Raw genomic sequence first — 25,551 nt, 5'->3', positions numbered from 1 at the left:
TTATACTATTTAAAAAATTATTTCATCAATTTAATTTTTTAATATAATATTTTTTTATTGAAGATGCTATAAGAGAATAACATTTACGATGCATATTTTTCTTTTCCCGATCAGAAAAATACTGTCAAACCAAAACTACCAAATTCAGCTGGCAGATGTGATTGAAAATTTTTAAATAATCAAAATTGAGATAATAAAAAGTACAAGAACCAAAGGAAAACGAACAGGGAATTATAAATACAGTCTACAAAAAAATAATCCTAATTATAGTAAACAAAAATAAAAGGAGCAGTGGACACCACACACACTCCAAATATAAGGAGGACCCACCTAAGACCCACGAACTTGCGGGATAAGATACATACCCTCCTACTACAACGCAGCTTCCTTCAATCCGTCTCCTGTACCACCACCACTTTCCCGTCCCCTTCAATTTCCTTCCCTACCCTATAAATACCCCCCGTCCCTTGAGACTCACCACAAAACACAGATACAAACACAAACGCCAAGAACCCACAAAACAATGGCTTCTCTTTATCGATCGTTTGCCTTCTTGGCTATGTTTTATTTCCTTTCTGTTTGTCTAGCCATAGACATGTCCATAATTGATTACAACTTAAAGCATGGCCAAGTCCCAGAAAGAACAGAGGCGGAGACATTAAGACTCTACGAGATGTGGCTAGTCAAATACGGGAAAGCATATAATGCTTTGGGTGAAAAAGAAAGAAGATTTGAAATTTTCAAGGATAATCTTAAATTCGTTGACCAGCATAACTCGGTTGGGAACCCAAGTTATAAACTTGGGTTAAACAAGTTTGCGGATTTGAGTAATGAGGAGTACCGGGCGGCTTATTTGGGCACGAGGATGGATGGAAAGAGAAGGTTGTTGGGTGGACCAAAGAGTGCGAGGTATTTGTTTAAGGACGGTGATGATTTGCCGGAGAGTGTTGATTGGAGAGAAAAAGGAGCTGTTGCCCCTGTTAAAGATCAAGGCCAGTGTGGTATGTTTTTGTTTCTTCTTTACCTTTTTTTTTTTTATCAGTTGTTGGACAGCAAATCGAGATTAACCCCCCTTTTTCTTCCTGGGAAATAATTCCCTCCCAGATTCTCCTTGGATTTTAACCTTAATTTTTTTTTATGTTTGTTTTATTTCGGGGGCTTAGATTTGATAGCGAGCGTGGGACCAGGGGCATGTTTTTCTCTAAGGATGTTCTTAGTTGGGATTTTCCTCGTTTGACCGTGATAACTACCGCTATCATTTGATATTGTTATGTGTCTGTTTGTTATTTCTTAGAATAGATGTTTTGTGGGGTATTTTTTCTCTCTGTCAGATTAAAAGGGATTTGGTTAATATGATTAGAAGTTTTTGATGTGATTCTTAGGTTTTAAAATAAGATCAGACAAGAATTGCATAATCCAATTCTGGTCTTTGGTAGCTAAATTTCGTTTATACGGGATTTTTGATGTCCTATACAGGTTAAACTGTTTGGTATATTGTTTTTGTAGCTACAAAGGTTGTGAAGGCATTACAGTGGCTCTAGCTATTTTTTAATGTTAAGTTTTTTTTTTTTTTATATATATATATATATATTAAAGGGAGTTGCTGGGCATTCTCAACTGTTGGTGCTGTGGAGGGGATAAACCAGATTGTGACTGGTAACCTGACATCTCTGTCAGAACAGGAGTTGGTGGATTGCGATAAAGCATATAACCAAGGATGCAATGGAGGTCTCATGGACTATGCCTTTGAATTTATTATGAAGAATGGTGGTATTGATACCGAAGAAGATTACCCCTACAAGGCTGTTGATAGTATTTGTGATCCAAACAGGGTATGTGATGGATCGATTTCCCTCTCAAGTTTCCTATTTTAGAAAATTAATGTTTGTTCTCTGGTCAGATTGGTATATTTCACATCCTTAATGCATTTGATCATTATGTATGCTGTAGAAAAATGCTAGAGTTGTTACAATTGATGGATACGAAGACGTTCCCCAAAATGACGAGAAGTCACTGAGAAAGGCTGTGGCAAATCAACCTGTCAGTGTTGCCATTGAAGCTGGTGGAAGGGCTTTCCAACTCTACCAGTCTGTAAGCATCCTATCTTACTACCTAATTTTACGCTCAGCGTCAAGGTTTCACCATCAGAATTGTGTGTATGGCAATTTGTTTCTAATGCATGATAGGCCGAAAACTTGAACTCATTAACCTTTATAGCCTAGTTACTAAAGTGACACTTGAATTTCTGAATGGTACCACCTCACACAAAATGAATTTTAAGTAGTCTTTGTGCAAATTGATTGATTACACGGTTTCATGTTTCTTTTTTCTTTGTTCAGGGTGTTTTTACTGGTTCATGTGGAACACAGCTAGACCATGGTGTGGTTGCTGTTGGGTATGGTACAGAAAATGGCGCAGATTACTGGATCGTCAGGAACTCATGGGGTCCTGCATGGGGAGAGAATGGGTACATCAGGATGGAGCGTAATGTTGCCAGCACGGAAACTGGCAAGTGTGGAATAGCAATGGAAGCTTCGTATCCCACCAAGAAGGGTGCAAAGCCCCCAAATCCTGGTCCTTCCCCTCCATCTCCAGTGAACCCTTCTCCTCCACCTTCCTCAGAGTGTGATGATTACTACTCATGCCCTGCTGGAAGCACATGCTGCTGCATATATCCGTATGGTGACTATTGCTTTGGATGGGGTTGCTGCCCTCTGGAGTCCGCAACCTGCTGCGATGACCATAACAGCTGCTGTCCTCACGAGTATCCTGTCTGTGACCTTGAAGCTGGAACCTGCCGAATGGTAAGTATTGTCATCTGCTCTTTGAAGTGCAATTTTAGTAAGTTTGTGAAGGCAGCTTCTGAAATTTTAACCTTGTTTGCTGACATGCGACAGAGCAAGAACAATCCATTTGGTGTTAAGGCATTGACTCGAGCGCCTGCTAGAATTGCTCAGTCTCACCAGCTTGGTGGTAAGAGGCCAGCTGGTAGGAGACTTGGCATTGTTTGAGATATTTCGATGTTGTCAAGGGTCTACAGGAGTGGAGATTTCTGTCTTCAAGGAGGAAATGCTTCTCTTTGCCCGAACTCACAAGTGCATGTTTGGCCCTCTTTAGTCCACAAAGAAACTTGTCATCTAGTTTTTCTTCATTTGTAAATACCTTCAATGCCTGCTGCTGAAGCAGGCTAAAAGCTTATGATTCCTCCATTTGTAATTATCATCATCAGCTATTCATTCCCTAAAATTCTGATTTTCGTTTATAATGGATATCTGTGTGCTTGCATTGTTTAGATTTTAGAATACCAGTTCACTTTTCCCATTTCAATTATTTGACGAGATCTTAGGTGCACGATGGGATCCTTTATCTCCTTTTGTTTCCTTAGCGTGATAGTGATGGTGGGCCTATTGAATTTATTTAACATATCAACTCATTAATCATTAGATTCATTTTATGAAAATAACTTTTTTTTTTCCTCACAAGGGCAGGGCAGTGGCATATAAGTAGCCTCTCTTCGGATTTTTTTTGAAAAATAGAATAGTTTGGTAAAAGTTTTGGTATAATAATGTTATAGGTTGAAAATGTATTTAATATATAAATGTGAACATTGTTTTTGTATACAATCTCTATTTAAAATAGTAGTTGTAAGAATGTTTCAAAATATATATATATTTTTTAAAATTATTTAACTTAAACAAAAGTCAACTTGTTTTTTAAGAAAATTCAACAGCTAAAAAATTAGATTCAAAATCTAATAACTAAAAAAATTAATAGGTGATATGATAGGAGAGAAAAATAAAAAAAATAAAATAAAGAATGAATAATTACAGACACTTTTTATTTTTTATATTATTAGAAAGATCTTGACGAGATAATTTTAACTATGTTTTAAAAAAAGTTATAACAATGTATAGTGATTTTTTAAGATATTATTAGAATTATATTATTAATATTTTTTAAACAGTACTTAATGTGTAAAAAATAGAATTTTATTATGTCTCCAATAACTTATTTTTTTATTGGCTATTGAATTTTAAATCTCATTTCTAGACCATTAGATCTTCATGAAATTTTTAATTGATTTTTATGAACATGATTTTAGAACAACTGTTATCCTCAATAACAATTATTTTTAATTGCTATTTTCAATACCTATTATACCTGTTCAAATTATTCTACTTTTTAAAAAATATTTGTTACTTTTCAAAAAAAAATAATGAAACTGTTTTAGAACTCTAAAATACTCTCTTTTCTGTGTTTCTTTTATTGAAATTCCATGTATATATATTTTTTCTTTTTTGATACCGGCTCCAACTGTAGCCAATTTCTTTCTTTTGAAAGAGGTGTTCTTGCCATTGAGTTAAAATTACAAGACTTTGGTGACCGACCAATAAATAGTCGAGGGACCTTGCGATGGTATAAAATTCTTATGAATTTTTACTCTAAATGGACGAGCTATATTCCGTGAGACTTGAGTTCCTCAGAATATATTTCAGAGAAAAATCATACGATACATGCTAAGAAAAAACAAGCATTTGTTGCTAATTTTTCTAAAAATGTACCGACTAATGAAGAATGCAAACTTTTTTCTTAGAAATATGTGTTTTTCCTATTATTTAAAAAACAGAAAAACATCCAGAATTTTTTTCAAACTTTCCACATATAAAACAAAAGAAGACCTTATTTGATTCACCTAATTTTTTATATTTATTTATCTATTGCTTATTACTTTAAACAGAAGCTAAACAATGGGATTTTTATATTCATGCAAGTTGCAAAATTATTTTCTTAAGGTAAACACCCCTTTTTTTCCATTTTAATTTTGCGTTGTAATAGGATTCGTACTTAATTTATTCAAGATCCTAAACATTCTTATCACTAATGAGAAAAAGAAAAAGAAAAAGAAAAAGAAAAGACATTCTTATCGCTAATATTTCGAACGGTACCGTTTTCCCTAGTGCTTGGTCTTCTCATCCATCTCTACCGTTGGATCACAATACAAGACAATCAGCAATCATCATCACGCTTGTTATTTTTGCTAATCCGTTGACCAAACCACTGACGTGAAGTAACGCAGTCAGCAACATGCATCTTCCTTCCCTTCATTAACTAATAATCTCAATCTCCATAAATCCATCCATCCCTCTCTCCCCTCCCCCTCCCCCTCCCCCTCCCCCTCCCCCAAACCCTAATTTATCTTTCACTGATCGAGTCTCAATCAGGTAACAATAACTGGTTAGATCTCAAATCATTGAATTCAATTCCTCTATTGTTATTTTTAATTCAATTGGCCTCTCCTTTACTGTGTAATCACTGCGATTTTCTTTGGAATCTAATTTTTTGTAATCCACTCTTGCGTGGATTAGTTGATTCTTGTTCGTTTGATTATCAAGCAGTTTCAGTGTGTTTCAAGCCTGAATTTAATTCAAATGACTCTCTTTACTCTAAATTGGAGTGGAAGCAGCTAAAATCCATCTGCCATTAATGATTTCTAGTTTCTAATACCGATGATGCAGTGCTCTCTCATATTTTAAATTTTTGTGAAGTATGCTTGCTTGTACAGATAGCATTAGACATTCCGCACCTCCACCGGAAAATGTTGTTTTAGGGCTTTGAGTATTGAGTTGCTGCTATGAGCGTGTCTGCGCGGGAATTAACGTTTCTTTAGTGGAATAGTTGTTCTTTTATTTATGATTCTTATTGTTTGTGATTGGAAAAAAATAACGGGAATACTTTGTTGAGGCGTAGTTATTTGGGCTTTGGTGCTATTTTACGTTGGAATTATTTTTATGGTATATATTTATGATGGCTGTTTTTGTAAGTGGAGTAATTGCTTATGATGTTTGTATGTTAATTTTTGACCTGCAGTAGCTCACTATAGTAACTACCTATGCTGGTTTCTTGAGTATTGCTGTTCAATAATTATCAGGACATTTGGGAACAAGAATGGATTCAGAAACTGCCGATTCATCACTGCCACCTGTTAAATCTCCTGATACACAACCACCTCCTCATGATCCTGTGCCCGGGAATTCTGCAAGTGATTCGACATCAAAACTATCTGCAGCTGGCATAACATCATGGGCCAAAAGTTTGAAAATCCCCCAGCCATTGACTTCCTCGCCAGATGACTCACCTACTGGAAATGCTGGAAAATCAACCTTTGCACGTTTTACTAGTGGGTTTGGACTGCGCATGTCTCCTAAATCCCCTGCAGCAGATGATAGTCCTGAAGGAACTTCATCAACTTCACAACCTGGTATATTTGGAACAATTACTAAGGGGTTAGTTGATACTTCTAAGAATGCAGTGAAGGCAGTACAGGTCAAAGCTCGGCATGCTGTCTCTCAAAACAAGCGAAGATATCAGGTAGGATGATGGCTTCTGTAATTTTGTTTTAGTTTTGTATAACCGGATCATATATTGCTTTCCTTTTGGGTTCATTCTTGTTCTTCCTGTATGTTGGTTAATATTGCTTCCATGATTTCTTCATGGTGGTTCTTCTTTAAACAATTCCACTGCGAAGAGATATTATGTTCTGGAATGACATAAATTGTGCATACTTTTTATTTTTCTGTTGGCTATCTATATTGTTATTTGCATAGCGCATCTTTTTTTCGAGGAAGTCTCTGATTGCACTTTTTTGTACTCAAGATAGTAGTTCCTTATACATGCTCCTCGCATACTTGGATATTTATGATTACAGTAAAGTCATGAGGATAATTCATGTTTATTTTAAATAGTTTATGTTCAATTTAGGATTTTTTTTTATTTCCAACTTCACTTCTAATTATATAACCTTGGCTGTATCTTTCTCTTCAGGAAGGAGGTTTTGATTTGGATATGACATATATCACTGAGAATATAATTGCTATGGGATTTCCTGCTGGTAACATGAGCTCTGGGTTTTTTGGTTATGTGGAGGTAAGCAGATCAATCTGCACCATAAAGTTGCCATGTTGTCTTAACTAAATACTTCAATGTTAAATGCATCTAGCTATCTGATGCAGGGGTTCTATAGAAACCACATGGAAGAAGTTATCAAGTTTTTTGAGACCCATCACAAGGTAGCAACACATTCAGTGATATTGTCTTTCTCTATTTATTTTTTGACTTTCACATGACTTCTATTCCTTTTTTTCTGTATCAAATATTGTAACATGGTGGCTCCATTTGATATTTAGCTTGTTCATTATTGTTAGATTATAGGTCAATCTCAAGTGTATAGTTACATTTAGTCTGTATTTGCTGCTTCGAAGGGAGTGGCTCTTGTCATGGTGGATGCAATGTGCTGTACCTTTCTGCTCCATTTGGAACATGACATTGAATCTTACGCATCACCTAAATTCATGCATGTGCGATTTGGATGGAGCAGCTCTGTGCATGATGTTTGCATTTAGCACTCTATGCATGCAACATGCCTTCTGAGTTTTAGCTACGGTTGCATTCATTGATATTTGTCTTCTTGATAAGAATGCTGAGTTCTGCCTAGTGTGATCTTAATTTGTTGTCTTCCCATTTTTCTCAAAGTTGGCTCCATCTAATGGGTAGTTACAATTTACATCTTTGTGCCTAATGTTGCAAACAGAATTTTTTTGGGGGGCCATGTCTCAGCTCAATATAATAAATAAAAAAGAGACTTCCTGGTTCTGAAGTTAGCTTCTCCATTTGTGAAGCAGTTGAATTTTAATCTTTGTTTTATTGCTGGTATTGGAAGATTCCGTTTTACCTTTGGTTTACTTTCTATGTGCAGGACAAGTATAAAGTGTACAATCTTTGTTCTGAAAGGCTGTATGATGCATCACTGTTTGAAGGAAAGGTGAATATAACATTATCTATGTCGTCATTTCATGTTTAATTTCAATCTTGCTGAGGCTGTTACTGGTATGGACTACGTGGAGGAACACCATATGGTTGATTCTCATATCTGCTATGTCAAACTCTTGCATCAGGTGGCTAGTTTTCCATTTGATGACCACAATTGCCCCCCAACACAGCTGATAATATCATTTTGTCAAAGTGCTTATTTGTGGTTAAAGGAGGATATTGAGAATGTTGTGGTTGTGCACTGTAAGGCTGGAATGGCAAGGACGGGGCTGATGATTTCTAGCCTTCTTCTGTACTTAAAGGTTAGAAATATTAAATGTTCCTAAATGAAGATGAGTTGGAAGGAACATAGAGTGTGACACACTAATGTTTACTGCTGAGATTTTTCACCTTAGACTAATTTTTCATCTTTCTTCAGTTCTTCCCTACTGCGGAGGAGTCTATTGACTATTACAACCAGAAGAGATGTTTTGATGCAAAAGGGCTTGTTCTGCCCAGCCAAATTGTGAGTTACTTATTGCATGTTTATTAAAAAATGCACATTGAGGATACTTCCTCTATTAGCTGAGGTTCTATATATCTTGTCTAAGATTTTTTTTTTCTTTTTTGAAGAGATATGTAAAATATTTTGAGCGTATCTTAACATACTTCAATGGAGAAAACCAGCCAGGGCGTAGGTATACTTCTGGCTCAATGTTTCTTTCAAGCATCTGTGTTTTGTAGCTACTGACATCACCATTTATGCAGGAGCATGCTCAGGGGATTTCGGCTTCACAGGTGCCCATATTGGATCAGGCCATCTATTACCATCTCTGATCATAATGGTGCGTTGTGTTATGCTTGCTGTGCATTTTTTATTTAGCTTGGCGGTCTATTTGACCACAAGAAGGTCAATTTCTGCTTGTTTCATTCCTGTTTTTCTCCCTACCTACTTTATTATTGGTCGTTATCTGGGTCTGCTGTATTTGATGGTTTTATCTGTGTATATATAGCCTATTAATTGATCTGATCGGGTTTTCAGATCGGGTTTTCTTTTTTGTTCACTCTGTAACCTGTCTTTATAATGTTTAGTATGTAGGACTGCATTGCATAGGCTTGTAACAAGCTCAATTTGTTTCTCTATTCATTTATTTCTAAATAATGATCATTGATGCATTGAAAGACAGCTATATTGACTTGACCCTTGCCCAATGAATACACGTGTGTGCCTGCCACTCAAGCATCTAGGTGTATGTGTATGTGTACAAGAGGAGTGCCAGACCGCATTGAGATTGAAAATAAAAATTTTGGATTTTCTCTAATGCTTTCCTCATTCACAGGTGTTCTCTTCTCCTCAAAAAAGCATCCCAGAACCAAGGATTTGCCGGTAGGTCTCATTGGGTGCAAGGCAGCGATTGGTATCATGCCAATACTCTGTTAAAAGTTTTCTTCTGGACCTCTGGTGTCCATCCCAAGATTTTTTTTAATTCTACGTTGAACTCTGCTGGATTCTTTTACCCCTTTTAGTTTTCACAAATGTTTCTTTCTTTGTGCATGCAGCCCGAAGATTATTGGTTTAGTGCTCCCAAGAAAGGAGTTATGGTCTTTACCTTGCCAGGAGAGCCTGGTCTGACAGAGGTGTCTGGAGACTTCAAAGTTCATTTTCATGACCGCCAAGGGGATTTTTACTTGTCTGCTCTCTAGTCTCCTCTCTCATGAATGGATCCCTTTTTAGATTTTAAGAATAGAATAAGTTCCTTACTAATGCTCCTTTGCAATTTCAGTTGGTTGAACACGACATTTATGGAGAATAGACAAATTTTGAACACCAGCGATATTGACGGGTTCATTAAGGTACAGGACCTTGAATATTTTTTTGTTAATTTTTTTTGAATGATTGCCTACCCATGGAGCAGTAATAATCAACTAATCCTGAATAGCTAGATCTTTTATTTATTTATTTATTAACTAGAGTGAGAATGACTGCCTTTGGCAATATCAATTTCAGCCTTCTCTATCTGCATAATAATCTGCCCAGATTTTGTGCAGAGGAAACTGCCTTCCCCAGGATTTCAGGTTGAGGTTGTGCTGGTAGATAATGATGGCTCTGTTTCAAGTGGGTCAAATGCTGAAACTGATGTGAAGAAGTCGGATGAAGGTTCAAGCACTGCTCCTGCATCAGTTGAAGCAGCTACAGCTACAGCTGAACCAAACCAAAAAATAGATCCAGGAAGTAATGATAAAGATGATGTGTTCTCAGATGGTGAGGCAGATGAATCAGTATTTTCCAAACGAAAGCAGGCTCAAGCATCCTCTGCAGGGGGACAAAGTGCTGCCACACCAGCACCTAGTCCTGGAACTGATAGTAAATCAGATGAAGTTGCAAGTTTAACCCAGGCAACTGAACAGTTTTCTCTGGGAAACAGGGGCTCCCAACAATCACAAGCCACTAGTCAGCCGAAAAGTGAAGTTGTAGGTGGAACAGTCTCAAGCCTTGAGGCGAACAACTCCCATAGTGAATTCAAGGCAATGGCTGCTGATGCATCCGTCTTTACCTTTGGAGATGATGAAGACTACGAAAGTGACTGAGCAAGGAGGAGCGTTGATGTCTTCCTGCAAGGATCTGTACATAAATCAGTTTGCTAGGCATACGTGTACCTGTTGGTGATCAATCCATATGTTTTGTCAAGTTCTTTATCTGGCTTATTGTTTTTGTAAGTCGAAAAGCAGGCTGGAGGCGACAATAATTGTGCATCAATTAGTGGAATTGTTTCATTGTTTTTATTGGGAAAAAAAAAGGAAGTACTACTCTGTACATTAATAAATTTAAATTATCTGGAAAGAGTTGTAAGCTCATTTGCTTTTGGTTCCTGCTTTCTTCTTCTTCTCCATTGTTCTTAACAACAATGAAGGTGGGTTCTCCTAGTTGTATTTCAGATTGTAAGTGTACATATCCTGGATCCACTGACGCTGTTTCTTAATTTTAAGAAGACAGAAGCATGCTGGTTTCAACTGTTTCCTTGTTTTTTCGGAAAAAAATATTTTAATATGTAAAAATTTAAAAAATTTGTGCACCTCACAACTCTTGAACACTTCCCGATATTGTTCCACGCGCTAGCCAACTCAACCAAGGTAATGAATTGTACTAACCGATTAAATAATATATTAAAGTTTTTCACTATTCATAATAATATTCAGTTCTTTTAATATATTGGATTGTATCCCTAAATTAGCTGCAAAACCAAACAAGCACCTTCCAAAACTGCCCCTGATCCTTAGAATCACTAATGATAATTAAAACCACAAAAGAGGTCCTCTTAAAGTTAACAAGTTTTGGATTCCTAAATCAGTAAATCTCCATTCTATTTCTTCCCCGCCTTGCAAACATATGACTATTGAAACTCAAACCTCACATCCGACAATGAGAAATAAGAAATGTGTTAGCCAGCTACTAGTTTACATTGGCTCGAGTTAAAAAAATAAATTAAATGTTAAAAAAATATCTAAATCATACAAAAATTATTTGATATTATTATTAAATTTGGTTAAATTTTAAAACTTCTTAACCTAATTCTTTTTTAGCATGGATTTCAAATTAAATTATATGATAATTATTCTAACATGATAGGTCAAAGACATCTTGACCATGGTTGAACTTTAAGAAAATCAATATGATATTTTTTTAATATTGAGATGTTAACATATTAAAATGACCCAGACTTCGCAACTTAACCCGTTAATTTTTTGATCCGGGTGATGGATTCTATTGGGCTCAATAACTTTATTTTTCTTAACTATTTTTTACTTAATTAAACAATAATAAAAATAAACACTTGAAAATTAAATACAAATCAAATATCTTGAATTTTTTGAGATTGTGATGTTTTTATAGAAAATAAACTGAAATAATTTATAAAGATAAATTCAAAATTAAATAAATATTGAATGATAAAATTAATAAAAAAATAAATAATACAAAAAAACCTTCTTCATTCTTTTAAAAAAATGAAAGTACAAAAATTAAAATTAGAATTTAAAATTAAACACGCTTGCAAACGATAATGTTAACGACTAATTAAGAAACTAGAAAGTTTTATCTGTATCATGTGTGGCACGATATTTTATATTGGATGTATCTTCCTGTATGAGAAAAAAAAAATCAATGCTTTTATTTTCTTTTTAAGAAAAGTCATCGCTTCCTTTTCTTTTTTTCTTTTTCTTTGACTTAAAGAAAACATCTCCCTTTGTTAAAACAGATTTTACATCAAAAAATATTCTTAACGAACAATACTCATAATTTTTTTCTAAATTAAAAGATAAAAAGAGACATAAATCAAATTATAAAAATCATATCAATTATAGCATTATACTCACATAAAAAATAAAATCTTTTTATTTTTATTTTGAGCTATTTATTTATTGCGCTACACTGTAGGAAATAACACTCTTTTTCTTAAAAAGTATGCTGGCATTAATGTTTTTTTTACCACCAAGAAATTTTAATTGCAATCTAAAATTTTAATACATCCATTCATTAAAATAAATCAATTATATATTTCAATAAATAATAATAAATTTATTAAAACATATTTTTTACAAACAATACTTATAACTTTTCTCTACATTAAAAGATAAAAGCAACATAGATCAAATTATAAACATTATATCAATTATAACATTTTACTCACACAAGAAGTTATATTTTTTTTGAGCTAGTTTATTTATTAATCCCGATCAAAGATTAAATCACAAAATTAAGATAAAAATATTATTTATTAGATTTGAAATTAGATTACTAAAATTTTTACTAAGTTAAATTAATAAAATTGATTTTTACTTTGTCAAATCAAACATCAACTGAATATCAAAACCTATTTTTAATATTAAAAAAATCTATATAAAATCAACTAAAACATAATATCAAACATAATAACAAGTCAACTTAATAAGAAATTATTAATTTGGAAATAAAAAAAGTTAAGTAACAAATATTTTTTCAAAAAGAAAATAAGAAAAATTAATAAATAATAAGCAAAGAGCAAAAATATCTAATTAAAAAGGATATGAATGAAAAAAAAGTTTGAGGTTGTTGATTATCCATTTAAATAGTGTTTCAATCTCAATTTTTTTATTTTTTTTTGCATGTTTTTCCAACTCTGAATTCATTCTTAAAAAAAAAAAAAAACTGACTTTTAAAAGGCAGGAATTTCGTGGCAAATTACAAGGAGCGTGTTATTTACGAAGGCGCGTAAACCACCGGTTAACGACCCGGAAAGTACCCACAAAATCACCGTAGTTTCTTCTTCAACTCCAAGGACATGGACATCCTTTTTTTTAAAGAAAAAACCCACCAACCATTACCATATAAATACAGCTTTATCGTTTCCAGAAAAAAAGAGAGTAGCGTTTCATTTATCAGCCTCAGGACTTGGTTTTTCCTTTTCGTGATCCGACAAAAACACTATAAAGAAAAGTCTAGACATTTATTAGGTTTCTATTACCAAATCGATAAATATACTGTATCCGTCTTGTACAATGTCAGTTTCTGGTATTCAAGGCCAGCTTCTTGAAGTCACTGGTATTTTTTTTTGTTGTTGCTTAATTCTGTTTTATTTCACGTGATTAAACAAACCCTTTATTTTCTTTTTTGTTTTCTTATGGAATTGATTGTCATCTGAGATTTTTCTTTGATGCAGTTGTTGGGTGTACTAAACTGAAAGACACTGAATGGATATCAAGACAAGATCCTTACGTTTGTGTTGAATATGGTAGCCATAACTGTCGCACAAGAACCTGCACAGGTACATAATCTTCTAGGAGTATTAGTCGATTTTTAGATCGCAATTTGGCTTTGATTTCATGTTTTGTTAAAAACTGATATTCATGTTTTCTTCTTTTTTAGATGGAGGCAAAAACCCTACATTCCAAGAGAAGTTTATGTTTACACTAATTGAAGGGTTAAGAGAGATAAGTGTTGGTGTTTGGAACAGCAATACCTTATCTTTTGATGATTTTATCGGCAACGGAAAGTAATTAGTCTTTAACCTTTTGATCTAGTTATGATTTTTAAAGCTGACTCTTTTGGCTTTTGGCTTTAAATTGAGATTGAAATTTGTTTTTCTTTTTTGCTATGTTACTGTGTATAGGATTCAATTGCACAAAGTTCTTTCGCAGGGCTTTGACGATACAACTTGGCCACTTCAAACTAAAACCGGAAGGTAATTATAACTGCAATTTCCTCCTTTTTTTTGTTTTTTTTTATCGGCGAAGGAGAATTGGTCTAGCTTTTTTTGTTTAGTTCCTTGCATTTAGTAATAATGTCCTGAAATGGTGGTTTCTATTTGAGTAGAATGGAGCCATAAGCTACCATTGAAAATATGTGTTTTGATTTTGATGGTATTTAGAATTAATGATGGACTGGTAAAGTTGGGGCTTGAACACGAGACTTTATGTCTCTCGTTTGCTATACTAATGAGCTAAAAGCCCTTTGGTATATTGTAGTATGGAATTCTTAACAATGAAGGGGCCCGAGGATTTTGGATGTTGAATTGGATGTCGGTTAAGAGAGCATGTACACAGATAAATGTGAAATATTGAACGTGCTGTTTTATGCTTTTATTTTGTGGTAATGTTGTACCATATCAGAAATTAATTGCAAATCATTTTGGTGCTTTCTGCAATTTATACTTCGGTTTATCAACTTTTATATGGTAAACTTCTTCTCACTGGCCCCTACATGGCGTGCAATTAAGTGAGGTTTCTTCATCTGAATGCTTTGAACTTTGTGAGGCAAGGATGGAGAAAAAATTACCACTCAGTTTCAAACATGGGACAAGGATTCTGCCTTCCCTCATTGGGAGAGGACATTGTGTTTCCATTTTGAGGCTGAAAGAATACAATTCTCTGCTTCTCTATAGAGTGATTATTTTGGAGCAGAGATGAATTGGTTCATAGAATAGTTTCTTCCTTAAGAAATGCTCACAATCCCTCCATTCTTCTACCAAATTAGCAAGGTTTATTTCATGCCAACATAAAGGTGCATTGGTGCTCCTGTATTAGATATCAAATATACCAAATATGCTGTGGCGTGGCTTTGATAATATATACACACAGACATATTGTTTTTGTTCCAGAGCATGGTGTGTGATTTATTCACTGGTTACATATGTTTTTACCTGTTTGGTAATAGTCTAACAGTACATCTCTTCTAAAGTGTGCCTTTCGTGTTTTTTCTCCGATCACAGGTATGCTGGAGAAGTAAAATTGATAATGCACTATGCAAATGCCAACGTAAGCTATCTTGTGATTACATATACTTAAAATACCCCTTATGTTTTACCTACGAAGATATTTTGACTGCTGGAAGCTGAATAAACTGTCATTTCTTGCAGAAAGCAGCAACAGGCTATGCTCCTTCAGCACCACCATGTGTATACCCTGGTCCTGGAGTGTCACAATGCTATTTACCGCCACCTGCGCATGGAACTCCTCATGCACAACCACCGAAAACCTACCCAGCTCCATCTCCTTATCCCTCATACCCGCCAGCTCCATCTCCTTATCCCTCATACCCACCTAGTTCAGCGTTTCCACAATTAGCGTATCCCCCACCACAACCTACTCCTTGCCCTCCTGCACCGTACCCAGCATGTTCAGCATATCCCCCACCACAGCCTACTCCTTATCCTCCTGCACCGTACCCAGCATGTTCAGCATATCCTCCACCACCATATCCGCCTCCACCTCAAGCTTCACCCTACTATCCTCCAGGTAACTAAATGGTACATTTTCATATTCTTTCCTATAGATACTGATATTCATCCTGGTAACAATGTTAAAACAATCATTTCACCCTTTTTAGGTCCTTTTTTTGGAACCTATCCTCCTCCACCATACTAAAATGATGCTTCAGAATGTCAAGTGCGAAGAAGCAACACGTAGAATGTGCTGAAAGTAAACTGGATTTCTTTTTTTTATTTAAAATAGAAGAATCAGTTTATCGGTTGATAATCAGTCGACTAGTTGAATTAAATGAGATAGTCGACCAATTCAGAAATAGTAAACTGGTTAAAATGACATAATACGTTTTCTATTCAGATTATGATTTTCTTTAAGTAGTTTAATTTCTTGTTTATCTAGGATTTAAGGTTTATAAATAGACTTGTAATCAGAAGCATGATTAATCTGTAAAGAGGAATACACAAGAGAAAATACTTAATAAGATTGCCTTCTTTTCAAATCTTCTTTTTATTCTTTAGTTTTGTATCTTTGTTTTGTTGATTATAAACTATTACCACACTAGTTTTTTCTTCTAGCAAGTGGTATTAGAGCTTGTTTTTTATTGTTTGACATAACCAATATAAACTTCTCACTTCAATGTCCTCGTTTGACAAAGAACAATTATAAAATTTGGTGTATTCGTGTGAAAGCCTGGCTAGGTTTCTAAGATGTGTGAAAAACAGTTGAAAAGGGCTTTGAAAAGCCTATAAAAGGAGCAAAGTGACTTCAACCTAAAGAGAGGATGTTCAAAAGACTCGAATGAATGATCAACAAGCACTTACAATCATTTACCAATGTCTGGATGATGTCACTTTTAAGATAATGGTTAATGCAACCACTTCTAGGCAAGCATGAGAAGTTTTGAAACAATTAAATCAAGGAGTTGACAATGAAGATGAGACTTGGCTTTGACATGTGAAATTTGAGCACATAAATTTTGATAGCTTAAAGATAATGGCACAAAAGAAGATGTTAAAGGGTTTATTATCAATTATATATCTAAATTAGTTGTGTGAAAGATGTTTAGTGGGTAAACAAATCTGCAATAGCTTTTCAAAGGAGTCTATATCTAGAGCAAGTCAACTTCTACAATAGATACATGCAAACGTATGTGGTTCTATTCAACAATGCTCATTTGATAAAATTCAATATATTTTTTTATTGATGATTATAGTAGAACATGGATATGTTTTTTAAAGAAAAAGTCTAATGTATTTAATTGCTTAAAGAAGTTTAAAGCATTAGTTGAAAAAAAAAATGGTTATTCTATAAAATCACTAAGGACAGATAAGGGGTGAGTTTTGTTCTAATAAGTTTTGTGAAAATCATGGTATAAGAAGACTCCTAATAATGCTTAGATATTGATATTCTTCCCGGTAACGATGTTAAAACAATAATTTCTGGAGTTTTTGGAAATATGGTAGCGGTTGCGGTTCAAAGTGTTTTTTTTCTAAGAATTATATTAAAATAATATTTTTTAATTATTTTTTAAAAATTATGTTTTGACACCAGCACATCAAAACGATATAAAAATATAAAAAAATTAATTTTTTTTTTAAAAAATTAAAATTTTGAGAAACAAGGTTTCAACCGCGTTTTCAAAGACTACTTTTTTTTTTAAATCTATCCTCTACTACCATACTAAAATGATGCTTCAAAATGTCAAGTGTGAAGAAGCAACATGTAAAATGTATTGAAAGTATACTGAATTTTAATTTTTTAAAACAATAAAAAAATCAATTTATCAATTAAATTAAATTAATCAGTTGATCGGTTTAAAAAGGGTTGAACAGTTAAGACAATAAAATATTTTTCCTATTCAGATTACATACGAATGCCTTCCTTTCAAATATTATTCTTATTTCTTTTGCATCTTTGTTTTGCTATCCATAAATTCCTATAACACTAGTTTTTTCTTCTAACAGAAGGAACCGCCCTGTAAAGAACACTAGAATTTAGCGATGCTAGTTTTTCCTCCGCACCGAGGAGTTTTATGTTTTCCATGACTCAAAGTATTCTCAATGAATAATCTCATTTTGCAAGAAAATTTGTATACTCGCTGTATTCTTTATTGGGCTGCTAATAACCTGCTGCCCCGGCATGTGTCAGCAACATCAAGATTTCAGTATGCTTCCGCCTCACAGACTGTTTTAGATATTCCTTGCTGCTATGCTTTACTCGCCCTTAGTTCTAATCAGCTTTATGTTAGCCCTCCCACACACACCAACTCACGGAGATCCTTACCCTCTCCAGGGATCACGCTCTTGGTAAACAGACTTGGTCCAACCTGCCATCATCTACAAAGTAAAGACTTACCGGAGCAAGACTGGTAATCTTTGTTTAGCAGTTCAGATCGTCCAAAGTAGAGAAGGAATAGATCATCTCTGCGCGACGGGAGGATGCCAGTTATGGCCCCTATGGGTTGGACTTTATTTCGAAGCCTTTCGGTATATATTAGCATTGGATCAAGATTTCCCCGTGCATGCTCTACATCTACAAATAAATGGGCATACGATTTTAGCAAGTGCTAAAGAAAATTTAATTACTTGTTATTTTTTCATGATGTTATTCTCCCTCCATTATATATTGTAGATACAGAGATAACTTTATTTAACGTGTTTCTTATATTTTATTTCAATCTTCAAGGTAATAAATTATATTTGGATATTTATAACTTTACTCTTTAAGAATGCAAGTCACGTAAGATGTTGTTTTCTCACGAACTTATGAGTTGATAAACATTGCAAATTTTACGGTGATCTTAAATCCTTGAATGGCAAGGATTATGTATTATAAATCATAAATTATTAATTACTAATAATTTAATATTTATTTTTAAATTAACATGGATGTTTGGATTAGTTTACACGTATCTTAACTAATTTTACAAATTATAAAGTTAACTGTAATCCTCCAATTTCAATTTACCATGAATAAACTTGAACTCATTACCACTAAATGACCTGCTATTAAAGGTTGATGTCAGGAACAAAAAGGTATGATAACACTTGCTGTTTTACAAGTTAGATGCATCAAAATATGTTATTCAAGAAAATATATATTGTAAAGCACCAACTTGTTTGTCCCCTTCAACTCTTCACAGATATTAAGAAACGCAGTTAACATGGTGACAAATCACCTAATATGGCTCCAACCTTCTAATAATATTGTCATTTTTTGTTTGTTTCTTTTGACTTTTCATAGAGATTAATAAATATAGCTTTAATAAGGGGTATAATATTAGACAACCCACATGACGTGACTAGACAAACATTTTGGGACAAATAAACTAGGATACAGAGTACAGAAATTGAACCAATTGAAGATAAAACAACTTTCTTCAAGTGTAGGGTTTTTTTATTTGTATAGTCTATTATTTTCCTGTTATTGTTTTCAAATAAATATAAAAAGGGATTTAAAAAAAAAAATTATTTTACGGACACATTGAGAATAACTGGTTGTACAGTGGGAATAAATTAAACCCCTCCTTTTCCCCTCCTATTTAATATAAATTGATTTTATATATATATATATATATATATATATATATATATATATATATATATATATTTCCAAACACGAGAGAATCCATTCATCAATATCCACGCTGGAAAGCACCTTGAGCTTAGTGCTAAAATTAGAGTGGCAATTATATACCCACAATGACCTTTTTAAATAAGATTTTAACCTGTAAATTTTGAACTGCAAGGAACCTAATGTCACAGGTACTTCTTGTGATACTTGAAATAATCCATCACCTAAAGTGTACAAGCAAGGACTTAATGTTTTTTTTTTTTAAATTATCTAAGAAAAAACCAAAATGTTGACAAATGGACTTGTTTTTTGCTGAAGGATATGTGCTTTTGATAAGGTCAGGATTCGGAGCCATCATCTGCTTGTTAATTAAAGAATATATACAATGGTAATTAAAATATTAATTAAATTATTAGGTGGGTGGTTGCTTTCACTCTTGAATTACAGTACGAGTAGCTGCTTTCTCTATTCATTTACAGTCTAAATTAATCTTTATCGTTAGAACCAATCATTTTTCTCTTTGCGTTGATGAGATAGGTTACCTAGAAGCACTTGGGCTCCCAGATGCATGCATATCGACCTGTCTTCTGGTTAGAATCTCTAGTATTAATCCTGCATACTCTTCCAGCGTTTGATCATAATCATCACACATGAGCTTGATCAATTGAGATCTTACAAAATCATTAATGATGAACATCTGTAAATCATTGGGTTTGCAGTACTGGAATATACAATAATGTCACAATATTCATAATATATCTGATATGCTAGCTGATCGGCCATAATTTGAGAGCACTTTTAGTGGTTACCATGTGAGGCTAGTTAGTTGTGGATGAGGCAAAGGTACCAAGTTCTTCAACTGGTCACTTTATAAGTAGTTGTGATGGACGCAGACATAATTCCTCGGGGGTTAAAGGCAAAGTGAGGCATGATTGGTGAGTTTCAAAGGTTTTGGCTATGGTGGATGACAAATTTACCTCTCTAAAGTCTCAGCTCATGAGTGCTTCAATGTTTTTTTTTTTTTTGAATTTTTAAAGGTGCCAATGAGAATGAAACATGATAAAAAAAAAATCATCCACAGTTGCTAAAAAATGTTGAAGGTGCTTGAAAAGCATGGCAACCTGTTCTTTCTATGTCACTGTAGTTGATTTTAAGTACTGAGGGACCCGACATTTCATTTTCATCGGAGATTTTTTATTTACTTTTAAGAGTTGATTAGTCGCAATAGTGGATTATTATTAGACTGGGTCTTTCATGAATGGCCTGGCTATTCTATGATGTAGACAGCCATGCAACAATGTTTAGGAATTGAAACGTTTTTAAAATATTTTTTTTATTTAGAAATATATTAAATAATTTATATTTTTTTATTTTTTTAAATTTATTTTTAACAGCAATAAATTAAAACAATATAAAAAATACTAATTTAAAAATAATCAATTCTTTTTAAAAATAATTTTAAAACATAAAAAAAAAACATATTTTTGACTCAATAGTTAGTGTTTGTATTTACTGTTTTTTGTTTAAATTTCAAAATTAATTTATCAAATTAATTTTTCAATGAGAAATATAATAAAATTTAATATAATGAATGATGCCCCACCCCTCCTTAATATATAGAGGAATTAGTGTGAGAAAAAATCTGTTTACTGTCATGATCAATTTAATTAAACCACGAAAAACTGAGGAACTATCACGCCACGTCAAAATATGAGGTTATTTTTCAAAGCTAAGTTTCTTTGAAGAGAGACCGGAAGCACTGCCTGTCTTTTTCGTTACTGGAGAAATCATTTGGTGAGTGGGGGAGTGTTGTTTAGGACCAAATCTTAAACAACAAAAAGTAGGGCTAAAGTTTGTTAATTTTGACAATTAATAAAGAAGATGTTACAGCTAATATATAGAAATCTATAATTGCAAAGTGGAGCTCGATTTGCCATTAGTAACAGTGCAGCAATTCTTGTCGAGACGGGCTGCTTGTGTTAGAAATCAACCACATTAATCATGCAGTTAATTAAAGTACTCCTTCATCTCAAAATGACTCTGGTAAAAGAGAATTTACATGGAGTGGGAATTGAGCCATGTTTTTGCATGCAGATGGTTAAAATAGATCCAAAATGCAAACTACCAAAATTAGTCTGGGGAAGAGTACTGATTTTTATCATCATATAAGGGTTGTTGTTTTGGAAGTTAACTTGTGTCTGCGTACGAGAAGAAGAGCTTTTGGAAGCTTCTCGGTGTTAACTTCTGTTAGGTCAATAATCCCTTTTGTCCATCGGGTTATTGTTTAATAATTTTACATGTGTTAGGTACATTAAAAAAGAAGAAGAAATTACTTCCCTAGAAATGGAAATCGAGATGTGAACTGATTGACAAGCAGTCCAAAACATGATCATGCTCTTCGATTCTTAAATTAAGATATGGTGCAGACAGTGGTCAATGCCACTGGTTTGAACTGCTGATAGTTTCTACGATATTCACCCACCGCATGGAAAATTGGAGACGAGAACAATAATGCTGACCTTCACTATGGAGACATGATCCATCTGTTTGATTTGGACACGAGTTAAGATTAAAATCAGAACTTCTGCTTAGCTCAGGAAATTCAATGGAGTTAGCTGAAAGGAGCATGGGGATCGATGAGTTTAATTAATTACAAGTATGATCATTGCATATTCATAGTTAAACTCTTCTAACAATTAACCTCAATATTTCTACAACCCATTAGGATTTTCTTTCTCGCTCCAGGATTATCACCGGAAGCAAGAAAACAGTAGAATATAAATTCTTTTCCTTGATGTAACAGTACTCTTAACAACGCTTACATGATTGCATTGAATTGGGGTGAGATTCTGATTCCAACGACACCCACAAAATCTCTTATGGTACATTTGCAATATTACATGTCTTTACTGTGGTTGCAGAAGGAAAAAAAAATCCATAATTGATGCCAAAAACAAGTCAAAACAAATAAAAATCTGGAGCTGTGAAAAATAGGAAGAGGCCAAGAGAGGGTGAGCTTTTGCGTGCATGCCAGTTGCGAAAGAAGGAAGAGGACCTCCTTATTATCTGGCCGTACCGCAGACGACAAGACACCATCAAATTTAATGACTTTTCTTTTGGATCCATTTTTTATTCTTTCTTTTTTGTTTTTTTTTTTTAAAATGGTGACTAGCTAGAAGTGATCAAGAGTCAGCTGGTGGATGTTCTGTATGTTGTTCGCCACGCGCAGTCAAGGACAGTGAGCCAGCTGACTGGTAAGATAGTTGACTTTATGTGTTGGATTGGGAACGCGTGGAAAAGAATATGTAACTTCGCGTGGATGGAAAGGGCCTTGGCTTGTTCTCTTGCGTGGACTCTGTGGTTTGTCTTTTTGGAAATTTCTTCTTCAGAACAACTAGCAAAATAGAGGATTTTTTTGTTCAAAACCCTCTCGTGATTTCTTTTTCTTTTTGCTCTTGTTTTTGTTTTATTTTATCTAAATTCCTCTTTTAAAAGTGACGGTGACTGGGGTGAGTATAGCCTTGCTTTTGCTGTAAAGATCATTTGATAAAAACATTATCCATGATGAAACTAAAACGTATCATAATCTATGGTTAGATTTGGAATACTTTGTAAAAATAATTAAAATTCCATCTGCGTGATCTTCACTCCAAAAGAAAATCTTCACGACAACGATCTTAATTAAACCAATGTGTAAATCTTCAAGTTACAACAATCAAGCATGCATTGATGAGTTTAATTCTCAATGAGATGATTTTATCTTGATATGTCCGAGGAATTAATTTGCAGTTTAATTGTCATCTATATTCTCTCCAACTCTTAAATGGGTTCGGATCTTTGATCTTTCCCATCCTCGACCCTTTCATTTCTTTTCTCTTAGCGCGTTATTGGTAACTTGACAGAAAAAACAACAATTTCTGTCTTCTGCGATAGCATATCTTAACCCTAAATTGCATAGGGGAAAACTCTTCTTCCCATGCCAAAATCCCTGCGTGTCCCCTCCCATCTTTCTAAATTCCAGAGCAGAATAGAGCACAGTGACTTTAATTAGGTTGCTATAAGAGGTTGTTTTCATGGGCCCGGCTTGGTGTGTGTGCCGCTACGTACATTTTCTGCCCGCCAAACCAGACACACCGAAAGCAAAAAATAAAAAATAAAAAATAAAAAATAAAAAAATCCAACCACAAACTTATTTATATTGCCACTTAAAAAGAAAAAGAAAAAGAAAAACACAAAAAGAGACAAGCGTGAAACCTGCCCTGTTAAAAATCAATCCTTCCCCCTCCTTTTCTTTCTCACTCTCCATCATCCTCTCTTCGCTCCTTAGCTACCACTCTCTCTGTCTTGCACCACCCAGAGAAAAAGAAAGACCCTCTAGGGAAAAAAGAGAGAGGGAGAAAGAGGGACAATGGGTTCCCTTGTGTAATGAATAGTGTGCCAAAACCTCTTCTTCTTGGAAGAAGATGGCAATACCTAAACAACAAGAACTAGGACAAAATGAACTAAGCACACAGCAAGAACAGAACACTTCATTCTTGCTAGATGCACTCTATTGTGAAGAGGGGAAATGGGAAGATGATTCAGAAGAAGAGGTTTTGCAAGAGAGTCCTTCCGTGAACAACCCCTCTGGCGATCTGTTTTCGATTTCATTGCTTGAACAAGATTTGTTCTGGGAAGATGAGGAGCTTCTCTCACTCTTCTCTAAAGAACAAGAACAACAAGCTTCTGTTAGTGTCAATAATGTGGCAAGCGATCCTTTTCTTTCCAGGGCTCGTCAAGAAGCTGTGGAGTGGATGCTTAAGGTCATTGCTCATCATGGATTTTCAGCTCTCACATCAATCTTGGCTATCAATTATCTAGATAGGTTTCTTGTTAGCCCCTGTTATCAAAGAGATAATAGATCATGGATGATCCAGCTTGTGGCTGTCACTTGTCTTTCTTTGGCTGCCAAAGTTGAAGAGACTCATGTTCCTCTTCTGCTAGACCTCCAAGTACGTCAATATAAAACCCTTCATCAATATCATTTAATCATTATCATTTCTAATTCGAAGATTGATATTTAGAGGTTTTCTTTTTGTTCTGTTTTAGGTGGAAGACACGAAATATTTATTCGAGGCCAAAAACATTCAAAGGATGGAGCTACTAGTGCTTTCAACACTGAAATGGAAGATGCACCCAGTGACTCCACTTTCATTTCTTGATCATATCATTAGGAGGCTTGGATTAAAGACCAATGTTCATTGGGAGTTTCTCAGGAGATGTGAGCATCTCCTGCTCTATGTTGTCTCTGGTAAGTATAGGATATAGCTGTCTTCAAAATCCCATTTTGACCCTCATTTAGAATTTTCGATAAGAACAAAGAGTAAAGAAAAGACTCCCTCTTTGGTTTTAGTTTCTCGTCATTTGATTTACGTTGAGTTTCTTATGGGGTTTTCTGTTGTTGATGTAGATTCAAGATCTGGCTGTTATCTTCCTTCTGTGTTGGCCACTGCTACAATGATGCATGTTATAGACCAAGTTGAGACCTTCAATCCCATTGACTACCAGACCCAGCTTCTTGATGTTCTCAAGATAACCAAGGTATCGTTTATCTTGTCATTATTCATTATTTTTGTCTCGTATTTAAGTCCTTAACACAGCCACATTATATACTCATTATTGCGCATGACATTAATGGCTCAACAGCTGCATTTGTTTGTTAACAGGAAAAAGTAAATGGCTGTTATGGTCTGATTCTTGAGCTATCGAGGACTCGAGCCATTGCCAATAACAAGCCTAAAAAGAGAAAGTTCGAGCCAACGCCTCTGCAAGGGTCATCGGTCTCTTCGTCACTAGAAACTCTCTTTAAGAAGGGCAGAACCCAAGACCAATGGGTCTTTGTGGACATTATTGGCAGCCCACGTTAATCTCTCTCTCTCTCTCTATCTCTCTGCGCATCTGCCACATAGTAATAATTCTACTATGTTTTTTAAGGCCTCTTTAAATTGCCTCCTATCTTGACAATTCCAAAGTTCCCCGTTATAGGTATTCTTCATGAGAGGTTGGCCTTTTAAAGAAGAGGGCAAGAGAGTAATCTCCTTTATTAATGCCTTTGGCGCATGCACTTCCTTTTCATGTATAAGTCTCTTTGACAGCATACTTTATATGGACATATTAATATTATATTCATAAAATAAACTCAGAATCATTTTTGTTTATTTGTATTAATGCTCTCTCTTGTTTGCTTCTATTTGCTTGAATCTGAATCAAGTCTTGCTTAGAATTAAAGATGGAAGGAATTAGACTATTCTCCTTTTGAATAATTTAAGATTTTGTTCTGAAAAAATCTTTTCTGAGGGCAGAATGACACGCAGATGTATTTATAAGTTCGTCAGATACAAATCGGTACCTTGCATCAATAAATTAATATTCTACTACTAATTGAATATTTAA

The 25,551-nt window shown here is 34.4% G+C and overlaps 4 protein-coding genes across 10 annotated transcripts; all 4 read left to right on the top strand.

The window, feature by feature from the left end:
- Nucleotides 1-349: 349 nt before the first annotated feature.
- On the top strand, nucleotides 350-3,292 carry LOC133680282 (cysteine proteinase mucunain-like). The gene is made up of 5 exons (XM_062103127.1): nucleotides 350-1,001; nucleotides 1,597-1,832; nucleotides 1,951-2,091; nucleotides 2,340-2,804; nucleotides 2,898-3,292. Exons 1-5 carry the CDS (start codon nucleotides 524-526, stop codon nucleotides 3,009-3,011), a joined length of 1,434 nt encoding a protein of 477 aa, XP_061959111.1. The 5' UTR covers nucleotides 350-523; the 3' UTR covers nucleotides 3,012-3,292.
- A 1,821-nt stretch (nucleotides 3,293-5,113) lies between these two features.
- LOC133680306 (phosphatidylinositol 3,4,5-trisphosphate 3-phosphatase and protein-tyrosine-phosphatase PTEN2A-like) lies at nucleotides 5,114-10,662 on the top strand. Of its 3 annotated transcripts, none has more exons than XM_062103166.1 (13): nucleotides 5,114-5,222; nucleotides 5,869-6,369; nucleotides 6,823-6,924; nucleotides 7,011-7,067; nucleotides 7,754-7,819; nucleotides 7,953-8,129; nucleotides 8,246-8,332; nucleotides 8,440-8,504; nucleotides 8,575-8,651; nucleotides 9,147-9,193; nucleotides 9,367-9,497; nucleotides 9,591-9,660; nucleotides 9,856-10,662. In XM_062103166.1, the coding sequence occupies exons 2-13, from the start codon at nucleotides 5,947-5,949 to the stop codon at nucleotides 10,393-10,395; spliced, it is 1,842 nt and encodes a 613-aa protein (XP_061959150.1). In that variant the 5' UTR covers nucleotides 5,114-5,222; nucleotides 5,869-5,946; the 3' UTR covers nucleotides 10,396-10,662. The 3 variants fall into 3 exon arrangements, with proteins under 3 accessions (XP_061959150.1, XP_061959149.1, XP_061959151.1); XM_062103165.1 differs by having other exon boundaries at nucleotides 5,139-5,222; nucleotides 5,930-6,369; XM_062103167.1 differs by having other exon boundaries at nucleotides 5,218-5,235; nucleotides 5,930-6,369.
- Nucleotides 10,663-13,105: 2,443 nt separating this feature from the next.
- On the top strand, nucleotides 13,106-18,259 carry LOC133679554 (uncharacterized). Of its 4 annotated transcripts, XM_062102179.1 has the most exons (8): nucleotides 13,106-13,384; nucleotides 13,503-13,607; nucleotides 13,709-13,835; nucleotides 13,953-14,024; nucleotides 15,051-15,096; nucleotides 15,198-15,576; nucleotides 17,695-17,710; nucleotides 17,839-18,259. In XM_062102179.1, the coding sequence occupies exons 1-8, from the start codon at nucleotides 13,342-13,344 to the stop codon at nucleotides 17,891-17,893; spliced, it is 843 nt and encodes a 280-aa protein (XP_061958163.1). In that variant the 5' UTR covers nucleotides 13,106-13,341; the 3' UTR covers nucleotides 17,894-18,259. The 4 variants fall into 4 exon arrangements, with proteins under 4 accessions (XP_061958163.1, XP_061958162.1, XP_061958165.1 ...); XM_062102178.1 differs by lacking the exon at nucleotides 17,695-17,710 and having other exon boundaries at nucleotides 13,107-13,384; XM_062102181.1 differs by lacking the exons at nucleotides 17,695-17,710; nucleotides 17,839-18,259 and adding an exon at nucleotides 17,511-17,679 and having other exon boundaries at nucleotides 13,109-13,384.
- A 5,096-nt stretch (nucleotides 18,260-23,355) lies between these two features.
- Nucleotides 23,356-25,316, top strand: LOC133679420 (cyclin-D3-1-like). Of its 2 annotated transcripts, none has more exons than XM_062102016.1 (4): nucleotides 23,356-24,110; nucleotides 24,208-24,409; nucleotides 24,569-24,699; nucleotides 24,805-24,968. In XM_062102016.1, the coding sequence occupies exons 1-4, from the start codon at nucleotides 23,583-23,585 to the stop codon at nucleotides 24,832-24,834; spliced, it is 891 nt and encodes a 296-aa protein (XP_061958000.1). In that variant the 5' UTR covers nucleotides 23,356-23,582; the 3' UTR covers nucleotides 24,835-24,968. The 2 variants fall into 2 exon arrangements, with proteins under 2 accessions (XP_061958000.1, XP_061957999.1); XM_062102015.1 differs by having other exon boundaries at nucleotides 23,359-24,110; nucleotides 24,825-25,316.
- The last annotated feature ends 235 nt before the right edge of the window (nucleotides 25,317-25,551 follow it).

The sequence above is a fragment of the Populus nigra genome, chromosome 19, assembly GCF_951802175.1.
Source record: "Populus nigra chromosome 19, ddPopNigr1.1, whole genome shotgun sequence".
NCBI classification, from domain to species: Eukaryota; Viridiplantae; Streptophyta; class Magnoliopsida; order Malpighiales; family Salicaceae; genus Populus; species Populus nigra.
The sequence above is the reverse complement of the archived record's forward strand: the minus strand, read 5'-3'. Positions and strand labels throughout refer to the sequence as shown.